Source organism: Thalassophryne amazonica, chromosome 16, assembly GCF_902500255.1.
Source record: "Thalassophryne amazonica chromosome 16, fThaAma1.1, whole genome shotgun sequence".
Lineage (NCBI taxonomy): Eukaryota > Metazoa > Chordata > Actinopteri > Batrachoidiformes > Batrachoididae > Thalassophryne > Thalassophryne amazonica.
In genome coordinates this window covers 90,934,347-90,952,556 of record NC_047118.1, presented here as the reverse complement: position 1 = coordinate 90,952,556, position 18,210 = coordinate 90,934,347, and the positions used below count along the sequence as shown (strand labels likewise).

Below are 18,210 nucleotides of genomic sequence, written 5' to 3'. Positions count from 1 at the left end.
TGACAGAGCATGATCTTTGCTGAACACCTCAGCAAGGTCGTGATAAATTTCAGGAACTAACGAAAGATCAGGTGGTGTGGAGTGACCCTCCCCAGCACCACTGCCGGGCGGAACCGAGGAACGAAGGCACCATCTGAGGCAGGCTTCACTCCAATGGGTGATGGTCCCGGTCGTCCAGTCAATTCGGGGACTGTGTAGTACAGCCCAAGGATGTCCTAACATCAGTGGGGATGTGGAGGAAAATACAAAAAAATGTATCGTCTCATGGTGGTTGCCGGACACCACCAGTGTCACTGCTTCGGTCTGGTGGGTGAAGGGGTCAGGGAGGTGCTGTCTAAAGCGTGCACATTTAAAGGTGATGGGAGTACTTTTTATCGGAATGCGTGCTTCGGTCACCACCTTGAGATCTAAGAAATTTCCCTCAGCCCCAGTGTCTATTAGTGCAGGTAATGAGAGTGTAAGCTGACCAAACAGGATTGTGGCCGGGACTTGGGTGCGAGATGTATTAAAACCCGTGAACTGGACCTGGCTCACCCAAAGCCCAGATGTTATGGATGAGCCTTTTCTTTTGGCCGCATGGGACAGGAGTTAAGTACATACCCCTTAGCTCGGCAATAGAGACATACTCCAGCCTCCTACGCCGCTCATTTGGGGATAATTTTGCCCTGCCCAACTGCATGGGTTTGTCAGCAGGGGGAGCTGGAGGACTGGAGAGAAGAGGCCCAGCGGAGCTCGGCAGAGAAGTCCATGTCACGAAGGGATCGAGGTGGGTGTGATGCGGTCAGCTCTCCAGCTTTTCTCCCGCCGACGTTCCCTTAAACGGTTATCGATTTTAATGACCAGAGCAATAAGTTGATCAAGATCAGCTGGCTCATCCTGTACCGCCAGCTCGTCTTTGAGAGCCTCTGACAGGCCGTGGATATAAACACTTTGCAACGCCTCGGGATTCCAATCTTCTTCCACGGCAAGCACGCGGAAGTCGACGGAATACTCCGCGGCACTGCGGTGCTCTTGTCAGAGGGTCAGGAGGCGCTGTGAGGTGGCGTGCCTCCGCATGGGATGATCAAAAATAAGTCTGAATTCACGCACAAAAGTTTGGTACGAATATAAAAGTGGGGACTCATTATCCCAAAGTGCGGTGGCCCAGGTACGAGCCTCCCCACGGAGCAGCTTGGTCACATAAGCCAGTTTGCTGGAATCAGTTGCGTAGTGGGAGGGGCGCTGAGAAAAAACCAAGAGCACTGCATCAGAAAAGCTGAGCAAGTATTTACATCACCGGAGAATGGATCTGTGTGGCAAATGTGGGGTTCCTGGGTCTGGACTGTCACTGCAGGTGCCGTTACTGAAACCAGAGGAAGCAAAGCTGCTACTGATACCGGAGGAGACGGAATGGGTGGGGGGGTGTTTTTTTAGCTGCTTAACCTGTGTGGTGAGTGCTGTGAGATGTGCCTGTGAAAGCGCCAGCTGTTGTGTGAGTGTCTGAACCTGCTCCAGAAGAGTGTTCAGCTGTTCTTGGTGCTTCCCCAGGAACTCTCCCTGCAGAGAAATGGCCCTGCTGGACTGGGTCCGTTCCTGCTGGATCCATGATGCTGGCCAGAAACTCCTGTTATGATCTGCCCGGACTGAATTGGACCCAAAAGGGAAAATGGATGAATAACAAGGTTTATTACAAGACTGATGAAAGATATGCAACCAAATCTGGATGATGCAAGGTGGCCTGAGGAGTGGAAACGTGGCCCGCACAGCGGTGGAAAATATGGAGCCGTATTCGTCAGCCCAGAGTCCAGTTTGAAGCGAGGTTCAGATGGATCTGTGATCGGGGCCAGGTGGTCTTCTACGGAGCTGACAGAGGCTGGAGGGAAGACGACAGACAGGTAAGTGGATGAGCACACGGGTGACAGAGCGCTCACGACTGTCAATTAACAACTGAGATCAGTAGAAGCGTAAAGACGTCAAGCCTGAAGGCAGAAAAAACTGCATAGGAATGCACAAAAACTCTATACAAATCAGATAGAGAGGCCAGGTACCAGGTTGAGGAAACTGAGTTTCTGGCGCAGGTGGATGTGTTGAACCGGGTTAAATACTGTGCACAGTGATGAGTGACAGGTGTGATAATCCCCAATCAGCTCCGTGTCCAACCACCTGGTGAGAGAAAAAACAGAAACTAGACAGGACCCAAGGCAACACACCACAGATTCAGCACTAGCAATGGGGGATTTTCAAGTTGTGCTGCCATCTTGAAACTGAGACCTATGGTTAGTGAGCCTCTCTCGCATGTTTTGCATCATTAGAAACAACAGCTTGTTTTGACGCTTCATGGAGGGGCTAACCCATGAACACAGGAAAGAAATTATGCTGGAGATGAGTGGAAATGATGTGGAAACACACAGGGACAGTTTATTCAGTACACTGTTAAACAGATTAATCATGAAACTGGATAAATGTTCATGGGAGCGACGGAGTGTGAGTGTGTGAGGCCAACACGCTGCGCGCTCAGAACAGCGTTAAACACACACACACACACACACACACACACTGATGTTGAAAAGGTGACATGCTCTGCTGACACTGTGACATTCACAACTTTACACACGTGATTATTGACAACTAGTGATCACATGAAGCCTGTTAAGAAGCTCTCCAGCTCACAACACCAAGCAAAAATAACACAATGCTAAAATGCCCTCGGCCGTATGTGTTCTGTATAATTTGCAGTTGTTTAAGTAATTATTAGGTTCCAAAAACTGAGTTTGCAGCTATCAACTAGACTGTGATGTCACAGTGTAGCTCTATTCTGATTGGCTGTCACCCCCGCCACTCAAAAACTAAACAGAACAGGTTGAGCTACTGTCTACTAAATGTCTTTTAAATCACATCAGAGGTTTTACTAGGTTGTAAAAACAGCGTTTTTAGTTTTAGAGGTGTTTATTTCTTGCTAGCTTTTACATAGTACTGAGAAGCAGCAGAGTTTTTTTCCTGACGCTTCACTTTGTTGATGGAAGTTACGGCAGTAATGCGGCTCGCTCAGTGTAGTCCTACGCCGCCTTTCCCTGGTGTCCGGTGTGACAGGCGCAAAACAAATGCAGCGAAAGTGGTAACCGGTTAACGCCGTTTCTATGCGTTTCCTGCCTTTTAATTAGTACACGAACGGAATATATTAATTCATTTTCACTCATTTTCACAATGAAAATTTAATAGCTTTCATTGGAACTGTTTAGAAACTACAAACTGTTTACAAGCCTCAGTGTAACAGGAAAGTGGGGGAAAAGTTTTTATAATTGGAATTTAATATGTTGTCAGTAGTGCTGGGTTGAAAAGATCGATTCACCGCTTTTTTTTTATCGATTTTAAATCCCACAGATCGATTCATACGTCCAAAAATCGATGATATATATATATATATATATATATATATATATATATATATATATATATATATATATATATATATTCAAAGGTTCAAAAGGTTTATTGTCATATGTACAGTAAGAAACGTATTTCCCTGTGCAATGAAATTCTCTTCTTTGCTGCTCTCACCGGGTGTCTATAATAATAGTCAAAATAGGCATTAAAAAAAAAAGCATTAAAAAAAAAAGCATTAAAAGCATTAAGCATTAAAAAGTAAGTAACAATAAAGGTGCAGTTACAGTATGAAGTGAAATGAAATAATGTGCAAATAGCAAGATTCAAGTATTAACAGTTAACAGTAAAGTAACAGTAAGGTGCAGTAACAGTGTGAAGTGACCCCAGGGGGTCTGCTCAGTCCTTAGCAGCATTCAGCAGTCTGATGGCAGTGGGGTAGAAAGAGTTTTTGAAATGGGTGGTTTTGCATTTCACACTCCTGAACCTCCGTCCTGAAGGCAGCAGTGTGAACAGTCCGTGTTGGGGATGTGTAGGGTCTTTTATGATGGCGGCAGCTCTATTGTGGACTCTCCGATGGTAGATGCTCTGCAGAGATGGTAGTGGCGTCCTCGTGATCTTTGATGTGGTCTTCACTACTTTCTGCAGGCGTTTGCGGTCATTCACCGTTGAGCTGCCATACCACGCAGTAATCGAGGTGGTGAGAATGGACTCAATGATGCAGCTGTAGAAGTTGCTGAGAATCTTGGGTGACATGCCAAATTTCCTCAGCCTCCTCAGGAAGTACAGCCGCTGCTGAGCCTTCTTTACCACCTGTGTGGTGTTAAGTGTCCAAGTGAGGTCACTACTGATGTGGACCCCCAGATATTTAAAGCTGCTCACTCTCTCCACCTTGCGGCCTTGGATAGACAGTGGCTGATGAGGTTCCCTCTCCCTCCTCATGTCCACTATCATTTCCTTGGTTTTATCTGTGTTCAGGGTGAGGTTGTTGACTCCACACCATGTCACCAGGCCTTCCACCTCCCTCCTGTAAGCTGCTTCGTCTCCGCCGGTGATGCGTCCAATCACAGCAGTGTCGTCAGCAAACTTTATGATGGTGTTGTCGGGGTGAGAGGCGGCACAGTCGTAGGTGAAGAGGGTGTAGAGAATAGGGCTGAGGACGCAGCCCTGCGGGGTACCGATGTTGGTGGTGATGCTGGCTGAGGTCCTATTCCCAATCTTGACAGACTGTGGTCTGCCAGTCAGAAAGTCCAGAAGCCAGTCACAGAGGGTGGGGTGGAGTCCAAGGGCAGACAATTTGTAGGTGAGTTTGTGAGGGATGACCGTGTTGAAAGCAGAGCTGTAGTCAATGAAAAGTACTCTGATGTAAGAGTTTTTATTTTCCAGGTGGGAGAGGGAGGCGTGCAGGGCGGCGGCAATGGCATCCGAAGTTGACCTGTTGTGCCTGTAAGCGTACTGCAGGGGGTCTGTGATGTCCGGTATGCAGCCCTGAATGTATGACAGTACCACTCTCTCGAAACACTTCATAATGATTGGAGTGAGTGCCACTGGCCTATAGTCATTCAGGCAAGATGGGGGGTTCTTCTTGGGGAGGGAGATGATGGTGGTGGTCTTGTAGCAGGTGGGAACAGTGCATTGACTGAGGGAAAGGTTGAAGATGGAGGTAAGAACGTCAGTCAGCTCGTTGGCACACGCTCTGAGGGCACGACCAGGTATGTTGTCCGGGCCAACAGCTTTCCGGAGCTGAATACTCCTCAGTGCTCTGTGTACCTGGGCTGGTGTGATAACGAGAGGGGAGGAGGGAGGTTGGGCAGCCGAAGTGTGTGTATGATCTATGGATGTGGTACAGGTGGAGGTGGAGCTCTCAAAGCGTGAGTAGAACACATTGAGGTCTTCCAGGAGGCTGTCTGAAGAGCTGATGGTGGTGGTCCTGGAGCCGGTTCTGAAGTCTGAGATGTGGTTCAGACCTTGCCACATATATATATATATATATATATATATATATATATATATATATATATATATATATATATATATCAGCGATTTTTGGATGTATGAATTTTTGGATGTATTTTTTATTCTTATAAAAAAAGGTGAAAGGAATACTTCAAGAATCTCCTCAATCCCATCATCACGTCTTCTGAAGGGGAAGCAGAGACTGGGGACTCAGAGGCTGACTCGTCCATCACCAAGGCCGAAGTCACCGAGGTGGTCAGAAAGCTCCTCTGTGGCAAGGCTCCTGGGGTGGATGAAATCCATCCAGAGTACCTTAAGTCTCTGGATGTTGTGGGACTGTCTGGTTGACACGTCTCTGCAACATTGCGTGGCGGTCAGGGACAGTGCCTCTGAATTGGCAGACCAGGGTGGTGGCCCCTCTGTTTAAGAGGGGAGAGCAGTGTGGTTTTCGTCCTGGTTGCGGCACGCTGGACCAGCTCTACACCCTCCATCGAGGCGCCCTCTGGGGGGTGCTCCGGGAGTACAGGGTCCGGGGTCCTGTATGACCGCAGCAGGAGCTTGGTTCGCATTGCCTGTAGTAAGTCAAACCTGTTTCTACTGCACATTGGCCTTCGCCAGGGCTGCTTTTGTCACTGGTTCTGTTCATTATCTTTATGGACAGAATTTCTAGGCACATTCAGGGTGTAGAGGGGGTCCGGTTTGGGAACCACAGAATCTCATCTCTGCTGTTTGCGGATGATGTGGTTCTTTTGGCTTCGTCAAATCAGGACCTTCAGCGTGCACTGGAGCGGTTTGCAGCTGAGTGTGAAGCATCCGGGATGAAAATCAGCACCTCCAAATCCGAGGCCATGGTTCTAGGTCAGTCACGATTATTACAATATTCGCCAATCGCGATTATTTTTCATATTTGCGATTATTTTTCATATTTGCGATTACCGTGAATTATTTATTTTATGTACAAAGCATGAAACAACTCAGAATCTGACGTCATTGTGCTGCAGCCTCGCTCACTCTGTTTCACTCTCGTCTTAATAACATGGAGGGCTCGGAGCGATCCGTCCTGCTGTTTGGATAAGACGGCCGATTAAAACAGTATGTCAGTGTGTGTGTCTGTGTGAGCACGCGCGGAGTCAACAGGCTGTAGACTTTGAGGGAGGGGGTGGGTGAGGGAGATTCCTGAATGGAGGCACAACACGTTACAGTCTCCTGAGAACCATCAGTGCACGTGAGACAGCGATCATGGAGCAGAGAGAGGATTTTAACCCGAGTGAACATGTTAATAAAACAAAACCAAAATGTTTACTTTACTTCTCTCTGAACTTTCTCTCCCAGTGTGATTCTGCCGTTACCGTCCTGTTCACACCATGTGCGCGTCGTATACTGAATTTATGAGATCATGAGATGAAATAAATGGTCAAATATCTTTAAAAACATATTTAAAAAATGAGAATATATGAAAGAACTGAGAAAAAATTACGCATACACGGGTTAAAAAAAACCCTGACGTGGAGAAGCTGTGGTGATGTTCAGACGCACAGATCACAAAAAGCAGGTGAGAACTCTGAACTTTAACAGCTGTTATTTTCAAAAGGTATTTATTTGTTCAGTCTTGAGCTTAATGTAATGTTTAAGCACAAAACGTGACTGATGAGCAGAAACAATTTCAGAAATGCAACAGAAACAACCACAAATCAGGAAAAGTTGGGACTGTATGTAAAATGAAGATAAAAATAAAAATGTTGCACTATTCCCAGTTTCTCCACTCACAGAAGCCAAACGTTCTTCCAGAGTTGTGTAATTATACTACGATAGTAGAATATAAAGAAGGGAACAAAAATAGACATATTCATCAATTGCAATTATTTGTCTGACAATTAATCAATTCAATCAATTCAATCAATTTTTTTATATAGCGCCAAATCACAACAAAACGACCCCCTGTGAGCAAGCACTTGGCTACAGTGGGAAGGAAAAACTCCCTTTTAACAGGAAGAAACCTCCAGCAGAACCAGGCTCAGGGAGGGGCAGTCTTCTGCTGGGACTGGTTGGGGCTGAGGGAGAGAACCAGGAAAAAGACATGCTGTGGAGGGGAGCAGAGATCGATCACTAATGATTAAATGCAGAGTGGTGCATACAGAGCAAAAAGAGAAAGAAACAGTGCATCATGGGAACCCCCCAGCAGTCTACGTCTATAGCAGCATAACTAAGGGATGGTTCAGGGTCACCTGATCCAGCCCTAACTATAAGCTTTAGCAAAAAGGAAAGTTTTAAGCCTAATCTTAAAAGTAGAGAGGGTGTCTGTCTCCCTGATCTGAATTGGGAGCTGGTTCCACAGGAGAGGAGCCTGAAAGCTGAAGGCTCTGCCTCCCATTCTACTCTTACAAACCCTAGGAACTACAAGTAAGCCTGCAGTCTGAGAGCGAAGCGCTCTATTGGGGTGATATGGTACTATGAGGTCCCTAAGATAAGATGGGACCTGATTATTCAAAACCTTATAAGTAAGAAGAAGAATTTTAAATTCTATTCTAGAATTAACAGGAAGCCAATGAAGAGAGGCCAATATGGGTGAGATATGCTCTCTCCTTCTAGTCCCTGTCAGTACTCTAGCTGCAGCATTTTGAATTAACTGAAGGCTTTTTAGGGAACGTTTAGGACAACCTGATAATAATGAATTACAATAGTCCAGCCTAGAGGAAATAAATGCATGAATTAGTTTTTCAGCATCACTCTGAGACAAGACCTTTCTGATTTTAGAGATATTGCGTAAATGCAAAAAAGCAGTCCTACATATTTGTTTAATATGCGCTTTGAATGACATATCCTGATCAAAAATGACTCCAAGATTTCTCACAGTATTACTAGAGGTCAGGGTAATGCCATCCAGAGTAAGGATCTGGTTAGACACCATGTTTCTAAGATTTGTGGGGCCAAGTACAATAACTTCAGTTTTATCTGAGTTTAAAAGCAGGAAATTAGAGGTCATTCAGAAATCGTCTCCAGAAATTCCTAATCGTGACAGCCCTACATGGTTCTTGACTGAAAAAAGGTGCCTTGCCCTCTTCAGGTTGGTGGAGTGTCCTTGCCTCAAGTGGAGGAGTTTAAGTATCTCGGGGTCTTGTTCACAAGTGAGGGACGGATGGAGCGTGAGATCGATAGATGGATCGGTGCAGCATCTGCGGTCACTGTATCGGACCACTGTGGTGAAGAGAGAGCTGAGTAGGGGGGCAAAGCTCTTGATTTACCGATCGATTTATGTTCCGACCCTCACCCATGAGATTTGGCTCATGACCGAAAGAACAAGTTCGCGAGTACAAGCGGCCAAGATGAGTTTCCTCCACAGGGTGGCTGGGTGCTCCCTCCCTCGGGCATCTTTTCCGGATGCCCCCAGGACGCCTCGCTGGAGAGGTGTTCCGGGCACGTCCCATTGGGAGGAGGCCCCGGGGAAGACCCAGGACACACTGGAGGGACTACGTCTTGCAGCTGGCTTGGGAATGCCTCGGTGTTACCCCGGAGGAGCTGGGGGAGGTGTGTGCAGATCGGGAGGTCTGGGCGGCTTTGCTTGCACTGCTGCCCCCGCGACCCGACTCCGGATAAAGCGGAAGAAAATGGATGGATGGGTATATTATATATATCTATATGAGTGTGTGTGGGTGTGCACACTTCACGCCACTGTTGGAGCAGCATCACTGAAAAAATGACACTGCAGATGGTCCGTTCTGCTGTTTCCGTGGGTGTTAAAATAATCATTTCTCTGAGTTGATTGTGGACCAGGTGGTTCTGATTTTGAAGCAGGTGCATAATTTAGTCATCAACCTCTGTCAAAGCTATTTAAAGATGTCAATCATGACGACTGGGACTCTTGTCTGTTGCGGGCAAGAAAAAATAAAAGTGCGCTGTTTAATTCACACAGTGGTGTTTTTTTTGTGTGTGTGTTTGTTCCTCATAATGGGCCTTTTCCGTGGGATAGAGCGCGAAGGTTCTGTGGTGTGGACTGACTTTTCAGCCACACAACAAGTGCTGGTGGAAAAGACTGACTCAACCGCTGTCAGTCTGCGTGGCTGTGGGAGAAGTTCTGCTGCTGCGTGCCGCACAGCCAGCACTGTAGGGGAGACTGGGACCGTTTGCCCTGGGAAAATTTTTAAATTTATAACTCCCTGAAACACTGTTTCCTGCATTTTGAGGGCCATTTTGAAGTAAAGCCATAGTTTTTTTTTTTTTTAAACCTTTGTTACAGCCTTACTTTAAACCCAAAAGAAATAAGGCATCAGGCCAAAACATGAAAGCCTGTGTCAGTGCCAATGAACCAGGTACCTCTGGCACCCTCTTTTGGCTGCCATTCACTCTGTTTGTAAAATAAAAATATTACTCCATCATTCTGGGAAGGGGATTGGTCCGTGCCATCAGTCAAGTATTGGTAGCCATCATTATTTACTACCAATACTTCATTAATTTGCTGTCAAATGTCAATATAATACTAGTATTAATATGTTGCATAACTAGACAATTAGGTAACAGCTCAAAAACCGTTTTAATAACACTAACCCAAATCGATATCAGATCGAATCAAAATAATTCTGAATCTTGAGTCGGAATCAAATGAATTTTTTAAATTTGAATCGATACCCAGTTCTAGTTGTCAGTACCACATAAGTCAGGAGAATAAATATCTTTTATTGTGTAAACATCACTTTTTTAATGAAATCATCAAACCCTGAAGAAAATTATTAAAATAATATTGTCCAGTTGAATCTTCAATTTTTTTTTTTTACAGTATTTCAATCAAACAACTTCAATACATATTTTCCATAGAGAAAAATGCTGCTCAGTCAAACATTATCAACTAGCAACTAGCAGACTGTGACGTCACAATGCAGCTCTACTCTGATTGGCTGTCACCCCTGCCACTCAAAAGCTAAACTGAAGTAAGTAAAAATAATAAAATAAGACACGCCGTAACATAAAATACTAGCAATAAAACAGGGAACAGGGAGATTTGTTTTCAACCTAGATTAAAAAATTTCCACAGAGTCCGACTGCCGTGTTTGCAGGGAGATCATTCCACAGAACAGGAGCACGATAAGAAAAGGCTCTATGACCCACAGAATTTTTATTCACCCTCGGGACACAAAGTAGTCCTGCACCCTGCCAGCGCAAGGCTCAAGCTGGTACGTAGGGTTTAACCAGGTCAGCCAGGTAGACAGATGCCAGTCCATGAACAATTTTATAGGCCAGTAACAGAACCTTAAAATCTGATCTCAGAGAGACAAGCCAGTGGAGAGACACCAAAATGGGTGTAATGTGAACAAACCTTCTGCTTCATGTCAAAAGACTGGCAGCAGCATTTTGAACCAGTTGAAGACCCCTAATGCTGGACTGCGGTAAACCAGAAAATAGAACATTGCAGTAGTCCATAAATGCATGTATCAGAGTCTCAGCATCAGCCATAGACAGGATGGGATGAATTTTCACTATATTCCGCAGGTGGAATCAAATCATATCAAATCAAATCAAATCAATTTTATTTATATAGCGCCAAATCACAACAAACAGTTGCCCCAAGACGCTTTATATTGTAAGGCAAAGCCATACAATAATTACGTAAAAACCCCAATGGTCAAAACGACCCCCTGTGAGCAAGCACTTGGCTACAGTGGGAAGGAAAAACTCCCTTTTAACAGGAAGAAACCTCCAGCAGAACCAGGCTCAGGGAGGGGCAGTCTTCTGTTGGGACTGGTTGGGGCTGAGGGAGAGAACCAGGAAAAAGACATGCTGTGGAGGGGAGCAGAGATCGATCACTAATGATTAAATGCAGAGTGGTGCATACAGAGCAAAAAGAAAAAGAAACAGTGCATCATGGGAACCCCCCAGCAGTCTAAGTCTATAGCAGCATAACTAAGGGATGGTTCAGGGTCACCTGATCCAGCCCTAACTATAAGCTTTAGCAAAAAGGAAAGTTTTAAGCCTAATCTTAAAAGTAGAGAGGGTATCTGTCTCAGATGATCAGTTAGCTGTTTTACAACTACCCTCTCAAGAATCTTTGAGAGAAAAGGAAGGTTGGAGATTGGCCTATAATTAGCTAAGATAGCTGGGTCAAGTGATGGCTTTTTAAGTAATGGTTTAATTACTGCCACCTTAAAAGCCTGTGGTACATAGCCAACTAACAAAGATAGATTGATCATATTTAAGATCGAAGCATTAAATAATGGTAGGGCTTCCTTGAGCAGCCTGGTAGGAATGGGGTCTAATAAACATGTTGATGGTTTGGATGAAGTAACTAATGAAAATAACTCAGACAGAACAATCGGAGAGAAAGAGTCTAACCAAATACCGGCATCACTGAAAGCAGCCAAAGATAACGATACGTCTTTGGGATGGTTATGAGTATCAAACAGACTTTAGAGAGCCATTCATCAAACAGTCTTTCGAGAGATGTTCATCAGTCTTTAGAGAAACGTTCATCAAACAGACTTTAGAGAAACGTTCATCAAACAGACTTTTGAGAGATGTTCATCAGTCTTTAGAGAGACGTTCATCAAACAGTCTTTTGAGAGATGTTCATCAGTCTTTAGAGAGACGTTCATCAAACCATCTTTAGAGAGACGTTCATCAAACCGTCTTTAGAGAGACGTTCATCAGTCTTTAGAGAGACGTTCATCAAACAGACTTTAGAGAGACGTTCATCAAACAGTCTTTAGAGAGACATTCATCAAACAGACTTTAGAGAGATGTTCATCAAACAGTCTTTAGAGAGACGTTCATCAAACAGACTTTTGAGAGATGTTCATCAGTCTTTAGAGAGACGTTCATCAAACAGTCTTTTGAGAGATGTTCATCAGTCTTTAGAGAGACGTTCATCAAACCATCTTTAGAGAGACGTTCATCAAACCGTCTTTAGAGAGACGTTCATCAGTCTTTAGAGAGACGTTCATCAAACAGACTTTAGAGAGACGTTCATCAAACAGTCTTTAGAGAGACATTCATCAAACAGAGTTTAGAGAGACGTTCATCAAACACACTTTAGAGAGACGTTCATCAGTCTTTAGAGAAACGTTCATCAAACCATCTTTAGAGGGACATCCATCAAACCATCTTTAGAGAGACGTTCATCAAACCGTCTTTAGAGGGACGTTCATCAAACGGTCTTTAGAGAGACATTTATCAAACCGTCTTTAGAGAGACGTTCATCAAACAGTCTTTCGAGAGACGTTTATCAAACAGACTTTAGAGAGACGTTCATCAAATCATCTTTAGAGAGACGTTCATCAAACAGTCTTTAGAGAGACATTTATCAAACAGTCTTTCGAGAGATGTTCATCAGTCTTTAGAGAGATGTTCATCAAATCATCTTTAGAGGGACATTCATCAAACCATCTTTAGAGAGACGTTCATCAAACCATCTTTAGAGGGATGTTCATCAAACAGTCTTTAGAGAGACATTCATCAAACAGTCTTTCGAGAGATGTTCATCAGTCTTTAGAGAGACGTTTATCAAACCATCTTTAGATTGACGTTCATCAAACCATCTTTAGAGGGACGTTCATCAAACAGTCTTTAGAGAGACGTTCATCAGTCTTTAGAGGGACGTTCATCAAACAGTCTTTAGAGAGACGTTCATCAGTCTTTAGAGAGACGTTCATCAAACAGTCTTTAGAGAGACGTTCATCAAACAGACTTTAGAGAGACGTTCATCAAACAGTCTTTAGAGAGACATTCATCAAACATACTTTCGAGAGACGTTCATCAGTCTTTAGAGAGACGTTCATCAAACAGTCTTTAGAGAGACATTCATCAAACAGACTTTAGAGAGACGTTCATCAAACAGTCTTTAGAGAGACGTTCATCAAACAGACTTTAGAGAGACATTCATCAAACAGACTTTCGAGAGACGTTCATCAAACAGTCTTTAGAGAGACATTTATCAAACAGTCTTTCGAGAGATGTTCATCAGTCTTTAGAGAGATGTTCATCAAATCATCTTTAGAGGGACGTTCATCAAACAGTCTTTAGAGAGACGTTCATCAAACAGTCTTTAGAGAGACATTCATCAAACATACTTTCGAGAGATGTTCATCAGTCTTTAGAGAGACGTTCATCAAACCATCTTTAGAGGGACATCCATCAAACCATCTTTAGAGAGACGTTCATCAAACCGTCTTTAGAGGGACGTTCATCAAACGGTCTTTAGAGAGACATTTATCAAACCGTCTTTAGAGAGACGTTCATCAAACAGTCTTTCGAGAGACGTTTATCAAACAGACTTTAGAGAGACGTTCATCAAATCATCTTTAGAGAGACGTTCATCAAACAGTCTTTAGAGAGACATTTATCAAACAGTCTTTCGAGAGATGTTCATCAGTCTTTAGAGAGATGTTCATCAAATCATCTTTAGAGGGACATTCATCAAACCATCTTTAGAGAGACGTTCATCAAACCATCTTTAGAGGGATGTTCATCAAACAGTCTTTAGAGAGACATTCATCAAACAGTCTTTCGAGAGATGTTCATCAGTCTTTAGAGAGACGTTTATCAAACCATCTTTAGATTGACGTTCATCAAACCATCTTTAGAGGGACGTTCATCAAACAGTCTTTAGAGAGACGTTCATCAGTCTTTAGAGGGACGTTCATCAAACAGTCTTTAGAGAGACGTTCATCAGTCTTTAGAGAGACGTTCATCAAACAGTCTTTAGAGAGACGTTCATCAAACAGACTTTAGAGAGACGTTCATCAAACAGTCTTTAGAGAGACATTCATCAAACATACTTTCGAGAGACGTTCATCAGTCTTTAGAGAGACGTTCATCAAACAGTCTTTAGAGAGACATTCATCAAACAGACTTTAGAGAGACGTTCATCAAACAGTCTTTAGAGAGACGTTCATCAAACAGACTTTAGAGAGACATTCATCAAACAGACTTTCGAGAGACGTTCATCAAACAGTCTTTAGAGAGACATTTATCAAACAGTCTTTCGAGAGATGTTCATCAGTCTTTAGAGAGATGTTCATCAAATCATCTTTAGAGGGACGTTCATCAAACAGTCTTTAGAGAGACGTTCATCAAACAGTCTTTAGAGAGACATTCATCAAACATACTTTCGAGAGATGTTCATCAGTCTTTAGAGAGACGTTCATAAACAGTCTTTAGAGAGACATTCATCAAACAGACTTTCGAGAGACGTTCATCAAACAGACTTTAGAGAGACATTCATCAAACAGACTTTAGAGAGACGTTCATCAAACAGTCTTTAGAGAGATGTTCATCAAACAGACTTTAGAGAGATGTTCATCAGTCTTTAGAGAGATGTTCATCAAATCATCTTTAGAGGGACGTTCATCAAACAGTCTTTAGAGAGACGTTCATCAAACAGTCTTTAGAGAGACATTCATCAAACATACTTTCGAGAGATGTTCATCAGTCTTTAGAGAGACGTTCATCAAACAGTCTTTAGAGAGACATTCATCAAACAGACTTTCGAGAGACATTCATCAAACAGTCTTTAGAGAGACATTTATCAAACAGTCTTTCGAGAGATGTTCATCAAATCATCTTTAGAGGGACGTTCATCAAACAGTCTTTAGAGAGACGTTCATCAAACAGTCTTTAGAGAGACATTCATCAAACATACTTTCGAGAGATGTTCATCAGTCTTTAGAGAGACGTTCATCAAACAGTCTTTAGAGAGACATTCATCAAACAGACTTTCGAGAGACGTTCATCAAACAGACTTTAGAGAGACATTCATCAAACAGACTTTAGAGAGACGTTCATCAAACAGTCTTTAGAGAGATGTTCATCAAACAGACTTTAGAGAGACGTTCATCAAACAGACTTTCGAGAGACGTTCATCAAACAGACTTTAGAGAGACATTCATCAAACAGACTTTCGAGAGACGTTCATCAAACAGACTTTAGAGAGACGTTCATCAAACAGTCTTTAGAGAGACGTTTATCAAACAGACTTTAGAGAGACATTCATCAAACAGACTTTAGAGAGACATTCATCAAACAGTCTTTAGAGAGACATTCATCAGTTGGGTTGTGTGCAACAACAACAACCGAGGATCCAGAAGGAGGAAATTCATATCTGTCTTTAGACCACAGTCACACTGACAGACAACATAAATGTGTGTGTGTGTGTGTGTGTGTGTGTGTGTGTGTGTGTGTGTGTGTGTGTGTGTGTGTGTGTGTGTGTGTGTGTGTGTGTGTGTGTGTGTGTGTGTGTGTTTCAGACCTATGATTCAGAAAGCAGCTACAATGGTGAGGGGATGGAACAGTATCACACAGAGATGAAGCAGCTTCAGAGTCAGATGAAGCAGCTCCAGGTGAACACACAGACATGCATGTACACACACGTGCACACACTGGTTGCGTGTCTTTCTGTGGTCCTGGTTGATGGGGTTTGGAGCTTTGTGTCTGTTGTGTGAGTTTTTTTCTTCTCTGGATCAGGTGATGCTGAAAGACATGGAGCACAGCAACAAAACACTGGAAGAGGAGTTACAGAAGACCTCAAAGGTGATGGCACAACACAACCACAAGAAAACCACAACAAAACACACCACAAACACAACATAACCACAACACAACATAACTACAACTACAACATAAAAACAACAAAACACACCACAAGCACAACAAAACACACCACACCCACAACATAACACACCACAAACACAATATAACCACAACACAACATAACTACAACAAAGCACACCACACCCACAACATAACACACCACAAACACAATAAAACACATCACAACATGATCACAAGACAACCACAACACAGCACAACATAACTACAACCACACCACAACCACAAGAAAACACACACAACCACAACATAACCACAAGACAACCACAACACAACACACCACAACCACAATATAACTACAACAAAACACACCACAACACAACCACAACAAAAAACACCACACTACAACCACAACAAAACACACCAAAACCCCAACAAAACACACCACAACCCCAACAAAACACACCACAACACAACCACAACAAAACACACCAAAACCACAACATAACCACAACAAAACACACCATAAACACAACAAAATACACCCAAACTACAGCAAAACCACAACACAACCACAAGAAAACACAACATAACCACAATACAACACACCACAACACAACATAACCACAACAAAACACACCCACAACCACAACAAAACATACCACAACATGACAACAACAAAAACCACACCACCACCAAAACACAACCACAACACAACACACCACAACATAACCACAACAAAACACACTACAACCACAACATAACCACAACAAAACACACCACAACCACAACACAACCTAATGACAACCACAACATAACCACAACACAACCACACCACAACCTAATGACAACCACAACACAACCACAACAAAACACACCACAACTACAACATAGCCACACCAAAAACACCACAACCACAACATAACCACAACAAAAAAGGTAACACTTTATATTAACTGCAAGCTATAAAGCATTAGTAAAGCATTTATAAAGTGTAAGCAAATGCTTTAGTAACTACTTGTAAAACATTTACAAAGCCTTCTTGGTAGCACTTTACATTACACCACGGTAATAATATGATAATAATATGGTAATATTAGCGTAATAACATGGTAATAAAATGAATAATATGGAAATTATATGATAATATAGGTCTTATTTGCATGAAACTACACTACTTATATTTAATAATAATTGTGTAGTAAAATAGTATTTGTGAATTTACATCCTAATTACGGTATTAAGGTAGGTTCTTAAATGCATTCTTTTTTATTAGCTACTCATTGGTAAGAACACAAATAGATGGCTTAATAATTATCAATAACAAAATATGTAATGTCTTTATAAAACATTTTTAAATAATTTTTTAATTCTGTATAAACCATTCAAGAAAAGTTCATCATTAATAGTCTACCATTTACAAACGTAAAATCAGACACTTCATTAGTGATAAAAATACTTACTTATTAAGCATTTTTTAAATTAGCTACTCATTGGTAAGAACATAAATAGATGGCTTAATAATTATTAATAACAAAATATATAATGTCTTTATAAAACATTTATGATTTTTTAATTCTCTATAAAGCATTTAAGAGTCCCACAATAACGACTTCTCTCTGCACCTATTATTTGCTCATCACATTCCTCTTCTGTTCTTTTAGCTGCTACCTGCCCTCTGCTCTCTAATTCTTTCCTCTTTTCCTTTTTAGCTCTCTCAAATACTGTACCTCCAGTTATGGCGGTCCTCATATTGAGCTTTTTCCCAGTGCCATCTTTTATTATTTATTTATTTATTAGTGCTTATTTTTATTCAGTTTCTTAATTTTCATTTTTAGCACCCAATATTTTATTTATTTTATTTTTTACTAATTAAATTTCTTCATTTTAAGCACCCAATCATTTCAAGGAATATAAACCTATTTTTTCAAACCAAATAAGATGTGATTTTATTTACCTCACCGACAAATGGCTGCAACACCAAGTGCAAATGATACTATATCACTGACAGTTGGCAGCAGCTCACACAATTGTTCAACAAATTAAAATGGCGAGGAAGATGTCCTACGACACTTCCGGTTTCTGTTATCATTGTCGATGAAGGTTTGAGGGGAAAGATTAGAATAAAACAAAAAACAACAAAAAACAACAACAACACAAAAAACTGGTTTTAACCATTTTTCGGACAGCATGGATTAATGGTGCTTAATCACTGGCATCCTCACGCACACTTCCAGCGGATGCCTCACCGAAAACGATGGTTAATCGGCTATGCGCATAAGTGTTAGCAAAAGCTAGGCTAAAGCAGCATTGGCTAACCATTGTCATACCAAATCTGACTGCTTAACATATTCTAGTAAAGTA

General features: G+C 42.3%; 1 protein-coding gene across 1 annotated transcript in view; it reads left to right on the top strand.

Annotated features, from left to right (window-relative positions):
• The window catches only part of si:dkeyp-72e1.9 (syntaxin-binding protein 4), a 375,953-nt gene that overhangs the window by 293,674 nt on the left and 64,069 nt on the right, over positions 1-18,210 (top strand). Inside the window, exons 16-17 of the mRNA XM_034189933.1 lie at positions 15,546-15,638; positions 15,763-15,828. Coding sequence (XP_034045824.1) covers positions 15,546-15,638; positions 15,763-15,828 — 159 coding nt within the window. The remainder of the gene's footprint in view (positions 1-15,545; positions 15,639-15,762; positions 15,829-18,210) is intronic.